This window comes from Cajanus cajan, chromosome 7, assembly GCF_000230855.2.
Source record: "Cajanus cajan strain Asha chromosome 7, NIPB_CcT2T_4, whole genome shotgun sequence".
NCBI classification, from domain to species: domain Eukaryota; kingdom Viridiplantae; phylum Streptophyta; class Magnoliopsida; order Fabales; family Fabaceae; genus Cajanus; species Cajanus cajan.
The window spans coordinates 29,581,187-29,592,591 of record NC_138523.1 but is presented as its reverse complement, the minus strand read 5'-3'; the positions used below and the strand labels follow the sequence as shown (position 1 = coordinate 29,592,591).

At 31.1% G+C, this 11,405-nt stretch overlaps 1 protein-coding gene across 1 annotated transcript; it reads right to left on the bottom strand.

The window, feature by feature from the left end:
* Positions 1 to 720: 720 nt before the first annotated feature.
* On the bottom strand, positions 721 to 1,281 carry LOC109792800 (uncharacterized). Its single transcript, XM_020352236.2, has one exon. It carries the CDS (start codon positions 1,279 to 1,281, stop codon positions 721 to 723), a length of 561 nt encoding a protein of 186 aa, XP_020207825.2.
* Positions 1,282 to 11,405: the final 10,124 nt, after the last annotated feature.

Genomic DNA, 11,405 nt, shown 5'->3' with positions numbered 1-11,405 from the left:
GATTGAAGAATCTCCCGGCTCTTCAATAAATGTCTGCATGAATTTTCAATTATTTTTTGCATCATGATAGTCCCAGGGTGACCCAATCGATCATGCCTAACCTCAAATTTATTTTTGATTTGTAAACTTCTAGTTTACAATAGTATGTGTTTTAACTGTATTAACATACGTGCAATACAGTCCATAAGAGGAAGTAAGTAATTTTTCCAATACTTCATTTTTATTCAAGTGAACTTTCGTGATATAAAGATATTCTACATTCTCTTCATTGTTTGTTTCAATATGAAACCCATTTAAACGAATATCCTTGAAACTTAATAAGTTTCTATAAGACTTAGAAGAATATAATGCATTTTTAATATGCAACTTCGTTCCTCCCAGTAATAATATATTAGCTCTTCCGGAGCCTTCAATTATATTTGTAATACCAGATATGGTACTAACATTGATTTCTGGCATCACTAAATTTGAGAAGAATTTATTATTCTTGAGAATCGTGTTAGTCATTGCACTATCAACAAGACACATATCTTCATTATTGATGCTATTGTCAATATCCATTCTCCATAAAATTAAAAAAAAAATGTAAATAAGCAATATGATAATCTTTTAAATGATAACAATCTAACAATATTTTTTATATTAAAAAAATTCATAATCCAATAACATCAAAACATAAGAAATACCCAAAATCAAATAAATAAAATATGAAAAAAAAAATTATTTATGAACACTCCCATCCCCAATAAGGTGATCAATTTTTCCATTTGGATCAGTAAAGAAATCAGTAACATCGAAGTGAGTAACATCCATACGATCATAATCTGAATCACCGTCTTCATAAGCAAAATGTATCTCTATCTTTTTCTTCATATTAAGTGATTCTTGGTAAAGTTCAACAAGATGCTTTGGTGTACGACAAGTACATGACCAGTGACCCTTGCCACCACAACAATAACATTTGTTTTCCTCGGGTTTGTTACCATGTCCATCCATTTCCTTCTTATTTTTCTCATTATTTTTCCACTTCTGGTGTGAAAAACTGTTTTTTACCTTATAACTATGACCACAACTACCTTTACTACCACGATCACGACCACGATTATTTCCACGGCCATGACCATAGCCACAACCACTAGTTTGTTTATCATATGTTGCAACATTCACTTCTGGGAATGGAGCAGAGCCAGTTGGTTGAGCCTCATGATTTTTTAATAAAAGCTCATTATTTTGCTCAGCCACAAGGAGGCAAGAAACTAATTCAACATATTTCTTGGTCATATCTTTCCTTTAAATTGTTCCAAAGAACAAGTGGGTCTTTTATGATAAGATATTAAGCTTTTAACCCTTCGTTAAGATGATGACAAAGAAAAATCATAGCTTTAGCCTTATCTTGGTTAGATGTTTTGTTTCCTTATTTAATAGAGTCTCCAAGACCTATTACATCTAAATGTATTTCAGCATCTAATATCCAAGATAAATAATTCTTTCCCATAATGTCAAGAGTAACAAATTCAAGTTTCGCAATATTTGACATGTTCAATAATATCATAAAAGAGAGAGAAAATTAGGATAAAGAAATAAATGAATCCTAAATAGCCATCAAATTCAAATTATAAATTAATTATTAATAGTGCTTTCATTATAGAAATCAAATTTTATCTGATTTAATATATATTATCACACACAAAATAAATAGAATATATGATAAATATATATATATATATATATATATATGTATATATATATATATATTGATATGACATAAAAAAAATTATTGCAGAATATTTAAATTGATAACATTGGTAGAAAATATATGTCATAATATTCATTATTATTATTATTATTATTATTATTATTAGGCAGAATAAATATATTCATCATTCTATATTAGGCAAAATAAATGTATGTAATATGTAGAATGTATCACGTCAATGAAACATAGATATTTCTCACTTCTTGTGAAAGAAAAAATAATAAAATAATAGAAGTTGAACATTCTTCTTTGATAGTGTCTTCTAGACACGTTTCAAAAATATATGAAGAATTTCTTTATTTTGTGACACCCTCTACTCCAGCATACATATACAATATTTATATAAACATATTTAGAGTACATAAAATCATTTGAATTAAAATAGTGGTTCCACTAACATCAAAGTAGAGAATTCACATTCATAAACGTAAATCATGGTCAAATGCAGAATTTACAAAAAAATGAAACATGAGTTTTTCCAAAACAAAATAACAATAATGAAATCCTAAACTAAGCCTAACTATGTCTCGATGTCACATATCCTATCAGAGCATGCTCAAATGAAGCCTAAGCCTCATCACCAACATCGTCATTTCGATGATTGTAACGACCCGCCTTAGGCTGTCACATCAACAACCAATATGACAACTAAAATAAAAAAAAATATATAATAAAAAAAATAGAGCAACGGCCAGCTACACTAAAGTGTAAATATAAAATGACGTGTAAATTGTTTTCATCATATAAAACATAATTTTATAAAAGGGTCATCATCAGTAGGCTTATACAGTCATCCAAAAAGATAATGAATGTACAACATCATGAAAACATCAAAAGGGACACCCTAGGTGCTGGTCAAGCTCTAAATCTAGCCACTTCTCAAAGCAGTTACCAAAATACTCCTTGCCATCCCAAAGCCTCACACCTGATCTGCTCCCCCACATAGTGAGATCATCATAGTCCACCACTACAAGAAAAATGTTGATTTCCGAAGGAAATAGGTAAATTTTCGACGGATTTTGCTTTTTCCGACGGATTTTGCTTTTTCTGACGGATTTCTGACGGATTTCAATCTGTCGGAAAAAGTGACATCGGAAAAAAAAATTCGTCGGAAATAATTTTTCCGATGGAATTTTTCGACAAAAAATTCCTTCAAAAAATTCTGTCAGAAATTTCTGTCGGAAAAATCCGTCAGAAATTGCTCTCAAAATTTTTGACAGAAAAATCCGTCAGAAATTGCTGTCAAAATTTTTGACGAAAAAGAAATTATAATTTTTTTTTTTAATTTTAATAAATTTATTAATGTAACAACTCTCATATTTGGCCTCTCAAGGGTTCTATTTCAAAATATTTCACTGTTTAGCATGTTTTATCCTTACTTGTGCTATTTCTGGGAGACTTCCCAGAAGGTCACCCATCCCAGTACTACTTCAGGTCAAGCACGCTTAACTGTGAAGTTCTGATGAGTAAGCTACCGAAATGTCTATGTATGTTGTCAGTATAACTTGTACAAATTAATTCATTTAAGTCATTCTCAAATACACAATCTCATATTTGTACTATAATAATAATATATAATAATTTTTTATTACGAATAATAATAATAATAATAATAATAATAATATATTTAGTTATTCTTTATTTATATGTACTTACTTTTATAATTAACATCTACTTATTTTTATTTAAAATTATAATTTAAATTATTTAATTTTATAATTTATAATGATAATATAATTTATAAAATTATAAATATTTATTTATTACATACTTATAAATTAAATTTTAATATTTTAAATAAATTATTAATTAATTTAATATATTTTTTTAACCTTAAATAAAACTTTTAAATTTTAGTTAAATGTATTTATCCTTATTTTTTTTTTCTAATTATCAACTATTAATAAAATACTAACTTAAAATCTTATCTAATTATATATAATATTTTCATATCAAATTTAAAACCAGATATTAGTTATACAAAAATATTAAGATCATATAGTAAATTGTCAATAAGATTTTAGTTAAATAATTTAAAATAATTAATATTTCAATTATATTGTTAATTAGCAAATAATTTTTATTATATTGTTAATTTATATTTTTCTCATCAAAAATATAAATTTTTCGACAGATTTAATTTTGTTTTATAAGAAATCATCTTCGATTAATATAACATTTTGTATATATGATTTAAGAGTAAAAGATTTTCAATTTAACGGTTGAATTTACAAAATTCACATTTAATATAAAGTTATTGAGCGGTGTAACACTTAGTAAAAATGTGAATTTGGTATTGTAATATATATTAAATGCGACTTTTACAATGTATTACACTGCTCAATAACTTTATATTAAATGTGAATTTGGTAAATCCAACTGTTAGATTGAAAGTTCATATCTCTTATAGATTATATATACAAAACTTTATATTAATCCAAGATGATTTGATACTTCATTTTTATAAAACAAAATTGATGTAATATATTCATTTCAAAATACACTAAAATATGAACACTTGGATTGTCTTCCAGTTGTTGTTCAATTTTAACAAAATTTGATATATACGTATAAAGTGATATGAACTTTCAATTTAACGGTTGGATTTACAAAATTCACATTTAATATAAAGTTATAGAGCGGCATAATACTTAGTAAAAGTTACACCGGTATACTTATAACCCCCTATATTATATATATATATATATATTATATATATACACATACATATATATACAGCGACAGCTGCACGTTTGGAATAGTGAGGCACTTGCCCTCACTACTATTTGACATATACATAATTTTTTATCTAAAAAAATAATATATTTTTAAAAAATAAAAATTATATTCTAATAAAATAAATATATAGATTCAGAAAAAATGTTTATTTATTTGATATCTGTCAAATTTTTGAAGGAAATTAATTCTCATGTGATAAAAAAATTTCTTAATAATGAATTAATTTTTAAAAAAAGTTTAATTATAATATATATATGTATATATATATATATATATGTCTTAATATTCACATATATAATGTAATATATTAAAACAAATAATTTTTTGATAAAATAAAATTTGTAGCATGCATGTTTTTCTTTTGTGTTTTTTATTTATTGTATACGTTGATTGAAAAAATCAAAATAGTAAAATTGTATACATTGATTAAAAAAATCAAAATAAGAAAAATCATAAGATTTATATTCCATTTAGAATTGTTATTATAAGATATATTTTAAAATAAATTATCATCTAAAAATATATATTAGATATTAAAAACATATTTATATCATAAATAAATTAAACTTTATTTTTATAAATTTAACATATAGATTTTTATATTTTTAATAGTGTTAAATTATTATAAAATAAGTCTATATGATTGTAGTTCTACCCAAATATTTAAAAATTATCTATGATAGATAAATAAGTCACACTTAAAATATATATTTTTAAAGAAAGTTAGGTTCAAACAAAGTAAATTATAATAAAATATAGTATAACCTAATTTATTTTCATCTTTAATACTAATCGTAGATATAAAAAACTTGTAATAAATAATTATAATATATATTTATACCTTTAAAAGATATATAAAATTTTTAATACTACAAATATATATAAGAAATTAAAAATAAGAAATTAAAAAAAGAAATTAAAAAAAGAAATTAAAAATAAAAATTAAAAATAAAAATTAAAAATAAGATTTCCGACGAAAAATTCCATCGAAAATTTTCGACGGAATAAATTCGTCGAAAATTTCCGACAGAATATTCTGTCGGAAATTTTCCGGCAGAAATTTCTGACGGATTTATTTTTTCGTCAGAAATTTCCGATGGAATTTTTCGTCAGAAAGTTTCTGTCGGAAATTTCTGACGGATTTATATTTCTGTCAGAAATTTCCGACAGAAAATTTCTGACAGAAAATTTCGTCGGAAATTTTTGACAGAAATATAAATCCGTTAGAAATTTCCGACGGATCCATATCCGTCAGAAATTTTCCATCGGAAATTTACATTTTTCTTGTAGTGCACATCATGGAAATATAAGGGTTAGCACGTATAAAACCAACCATAGTACAATAAAATAAAATATCATTAAACTAGATATTCATCGACAGTATGTATCCATACCAAGGGAATGACAACATTATAACAACTCATTTCCATGCCAAATATAAACCAATCCAAAATCCAATGTATACACATCCATGCCAATGCATACATATGATCTATGATAATAAAGAATCCATAACCAATGTATACAATCCATACCAAATACATACATATTCCACATTCAAACCAAAGTCACACCACTGTATAATCCCATGAAGTAGCCAACACATCCAAACCAAATGTTGACCTCAACACATCCAAACCAAGTGTTGAATTCGTGAACATGTCACCTGCCCATGTCACACACCTAACCTCTCATGGAAAATATACAATTGGGTTACATTGTCACGTAACCCTGGTGATCGCGGCCACTTCATCCATCGGTATGACTCTAACTTCAATAACTGATTTCGGACGCTCCCACCTCAAAACCGCTTCCACCTTAGTAGGATCAATTGTAATTCCTTGTGCAGAAATCACATGACCCAAGAACTTAACTTCAGATAGCCAAAACTCACATTTTGACAACTTTTCAAATAATTGTTTCTCCTTCAATACCTACAAAACTATCCTCAAATGTTCTCTATGTTCTTCCATAGATCTAGAATAAACCAAAATGTCATCAATGAACACCACAACAAACTTATCCAGAAAGGGTCTGAAAATCCTGTTCATATAATCCATGAAAATAGTTGGAGCATTCGTCACTCCAAAAGGCATAACAACATACTCATAATGGCCATACCGAGTCCTGAAAGTAGTGTTTGGTATGTCCCCCTCCTTTACCCGAATCTGGTGATACCCAGACCTCAAATCAATCTTGGAGAAAATAGAAGCTCCCCTTAACTGATCCATTAAATCATCTATCCTTGGAAATGGATACTTATTCTTGATTGTTAATTTATTTAACTGCCTGTAATCCACACATAACCTCACATCACCATCCTTCTTCTTTACCAATAACATGGGTGCTCCCTATGGAGACACACTAGGTCTGATCATCTACTTCTCCAAAAGTTCCTCAACCTGCTTCTTCAATTCAGACAACTCCACTGATGTCATTCTATAAGGAGAAATAAACACTGGTCCTGCCCCTGGTATAAGATCAATACTAAACTCCAACACTCGTTTTGGTGGTAACCCCGGAACATCATCCGGAAAAACCTATGGGAAATCTCTAACAACATCAATACTATTCAACAACTTTTCATTCTCTAAATTGATAAAAGATAGGATCATAAACCCAAGAGCTCCACCCTTCAACAACCTATCCACCTGTCCACTAGAAATAAATCTCTCATGTTTAACCGTAGGAAAGATTAATCTCTTCTCTGAACAAATGCATACCAAATGCATACATATTCCACATCCAAACCAAAGTCACACCACTGTATAATCCCATGAAGTAGCCAACACATCCAAACAAAATGTTGACCTAAACACATCCAAACCAAGTGTTGAATTCGTGAACATGTCACCTGCCCATGTCACACACCTAACCTCTCATGGAAAATATGCAGTTGGGTTACGTCGTCACGTGACCCTGGTGATCGCGACCACTTCATCTATCAGTATGACTCGACCTTGCCCCCCATACCGGTAGCAAATAGAATACTTAGAGGAGTACTTCAGAATCTACTTAACATATGAAGTGGTTTATTATATAATCTTTGGAAAAGTTCCATATTGGAATCCTCACCATGAGACTCCCAAATTCTATATTTTCCCAAAGATTATATCCTGATCTCTCCAAGAGATCTCCCAATCCATACCATAACCTTACTCCTCTAAGTCCTATTAGCTTTCCAAACAAAAAACACATAGAATATTCCATAATTACATACAAACTTTTCCATAACCATGCCAAATTACTCAATATAACAACATAAATAATTAAACACCCAAAACAACTATCAACTTAACCAAATCACTTTGTGAAATGACAATCTTCACATAAAACAGCATATCAAGAGTTGTACTACTCCTATCATGCTCATCTTTATCTCATATGAAAGATAAGAAGATTTCCTACAACTCTTATGAAGACATCAAGTCCTAATTCCATCATCCACTTTGTTAAAATTTATAAAAACCGTAACAGCTATAACCAATGCTGACAGCTTGACCCCTGTTCACTAAAACAGTCATATCTGGAGTTCTAGACCTTCTTTTTGGGTGATTCCAACGCCATCGGAAAGCTAACATCCAAGGCTACAACTTTCATGAAGACTTCAAGACCAACATACTCACGCCCAGTGCACTAATATCCCACCCGGCGCAAAAACTACAAAGGTCATTGCGCTCGGCACATTTATGTTGCGCCCGACGCAATATCAGTAACCAAAACACAAAGACCACGTCTAATAGTGCGCCTGACATAGTTCTCCCCACGCCCGACGTGATTCACCCAGGGATTCTCATTTCAAATTGCGCCTAGCGCAACTAACCTCGCGCTCGGCATGATTTGGCAATGATGGTCTCTAATGAATTCACGCCTGGCGCCAAGAACTGGACCCGACGCATTTACAACCAGAAACCCTCAAAAACCTTGAAAATTCATTCCAATCATGAATCCAATCCAAATTACATGAGTTCGAACCATTATAAAGCATAAACAATGTCCAAAAATAACATTTTAAGCAATAAAATCAAGTATTAACCATTAATCCATGGAAATCATGAAGAAACCCCAACCAAAACCCTTTCCCCCCAATCCATCCTTAATCAGGCATAAATCATGGAATTAATATGATATTTCAAACCCATACATAGTAGATTAAGTCTTATAAGTACTACCCTTACCTTAGAAACCTCAGAAATGCAAGATTTGGACAAAACCCTCAAATCCCAACTCAAACTTCAATCTCACTTTTCAAGCTTCTAAAGGCTAAATCTCTTAATACTCTAGTTGTGAAGATTGATCCTGGCTTGATAAGCTTCCCAAATATGTCCTCAGCTTCCCTCCAGACCAAAGCCCCTCTCTCTACTTTCTCTCTCTAGAACTGTCCTTGTTTGACAAATGAGACCCTCCAATCCTAAGTCCCTATATATAGCCATTTTCCGAAATTTCCAAATTTTACCCTTAGCAACTATTCACCTCAAATATTCTATTCCTTGAAGTATTTCTACTCCCTAAGCTCTAAAACAACCTCAAATTCACTCAGAAAGACCAGATTTATCTTATGTTCCTATCCTTCAATCTCGTACCCATCCTATTCCTTTCCATGCAATACGCACAACTCACCACCATATGAAATGCAACATGTATTAACACACAAACAAACATCACTTTCAGATACATATGCTTGGAATAATGAGTTGCATGCCATAATACTTCACTTAACCAAGATGAGAAGGAAGGTGATCAGTCTTCTTCCCTCTTAGTACCAATTCAGTATAATGGTGTACAATGCATCATTCACCAAATTCATGCACACACATGCCTATATAAACCTCTCAAAACATCAACCTCTCATCTCATACTATAAAATCACTACCATGCTTAAACAACTAATCAAAACCACATCAACATACAACATGCACAGAGGTAAGTACATTTCAAATCCACATCTCCATAATCCAATCCAAATCCATATAAACAACATATACATACATGCATACATACATACATATATATATATATAGAGTATATCTACCAAATAGCTCGGTATTTCCATGGCGTTACTATGATCACCTGCAACATAATTTAAACACATACAAAGAACAACAAGGGAGTGAGAAACATCTCACTCAGGTTCAGGTGTAAAAATAACGATTAGGCAGTACACACAAATCATAACAAAGCACAACACAAAATACATGTTAATCAAGCACAACTCAAGTCATACATAGATTACTAGCACATACATAGTCACTCATTATGCAATGATGCCATGGACTTGACTCACAAATGCATGCATGTGGCGCCAGTCACATATCACATGGTGCATTGTCGCGCGCTAGCAATACATGTAGAGTAGTCTAGGAGTACATGTTGACTCAACCGTGCACTCTCAACTAGAAGGATGTACTACTAGGATCTCGTCGGGATAGTGAAACCGTGCAAGATACGTCTCATGCACACAAACGGGCAAAACTAGGTCTACCAATTTGCACTATCCCTAGGACTCCTCCAAGATGTTTCACACTTGAAGGGCCTGCCCTAATAGTGTACTCCATATCGTACCCCATCACATAAATGCATATGATGCATGTCACACATTCACAAACTCATGGACTCATCACTTTACTTGTTATGGAATTTCATGTCTTATCTCATTTCATCACGTTTCACATTTTCATAGTCATAGTGCTCACAATAGCACTTCATTCACATCATGTCTCATGTTATTTTATCTTATAATAACATATCAGAGATCATATGTTCACTTTTCACATTTTCTCGTCATATTCACATAGTCTCATATAAGGAACTTCTCATCGTCATATATAAAATAGGACATACCTAGAAATTATCCAAAACATGAATCTATCATCAATTTTACATATAATGCCTCAAAATTCATCCAAAGATCATATCCCTAATTTTACTCCATAGCGTTTCCCACAAGAATCCACAGAGCACCTTAATTCATATCAAAACTTATCTATTTTAAAAATTAATCACATATTCATACATCACATCCAACAAGGAACACAACGGAACAATCCGAAAGCAAAACAGAAAACTTTCATAAAGTGCCTGTTCTTATAGGCATACATCAAGCAAAGGATTGGGGGCCAATCTTGCTATCCAACAATTATTCTCACACCCGAAGCGAGGTTTCTCAATCCCACGTTACCTGGATAAGTAGAAGACGAGGCTAGTGTAGAATCTGGTTGATCTCCTTCTCTTGGTCCTCCTTGGTCTTTAGAAAGTGTGTCCAGGAGCAGTTCTAGAGTCTTTAAAAGTGGCCAGATCGTCCCGTTTTGGATCCAGAATGGCCCGTCTTGGATTCTTTCATCATGTGTTAAATTCGCATCTTGAACGACCCGTTCTGGAGTTGAGTTTAACTCATAACGGCCATGTTTGGAATGACCCGTTATTAAACTAGAACAGCTCGTTCCCAACTAGGTTATAAGCCTTTTTGGTGGTTTGGAACGCCTCGTTCCAGTTTGGAAACGGCTCGCTCCCAACTAGGGTTTATAGGCCTTTATAGTAATTTGGAACAGCTCGTTCTGGGCTACTAAATCACCCTTATTGGGTTTTGGGCCTTCATATAATCTGTGAAAATTGGGGTATTACATATTTAATGTTGTCTTCAGAACTACTATAATGTCTTCAAGACTACTTTGATTCATAATAATGTAAATAATACAAATATTTGATAACATGTTGAAAAATGTATGGAAGATGAATAGCTAACCTGAAAATATTTGTATTGAAAAATATGACCTTCTTCAAGAAAATTCTTCACAGCTTTGTCTTATAGTTGCAACACCAATAGATAAAAAGACTATCGTGCTGATAATGTATTATAAAAGAAAGAAAATAGAGAGAACAAAGAAGACAATATGAGATGTAGAAAAGAATC

Coding starts and splice junctions, on each gene's coding strand:
- LOC109792800 (XM_020352236.2), bottom strand. CDS start 1,281: ATGACCAAGAAATATGTTGAATTAGTTTCTTGCCTCCTTGTGGCTGAG.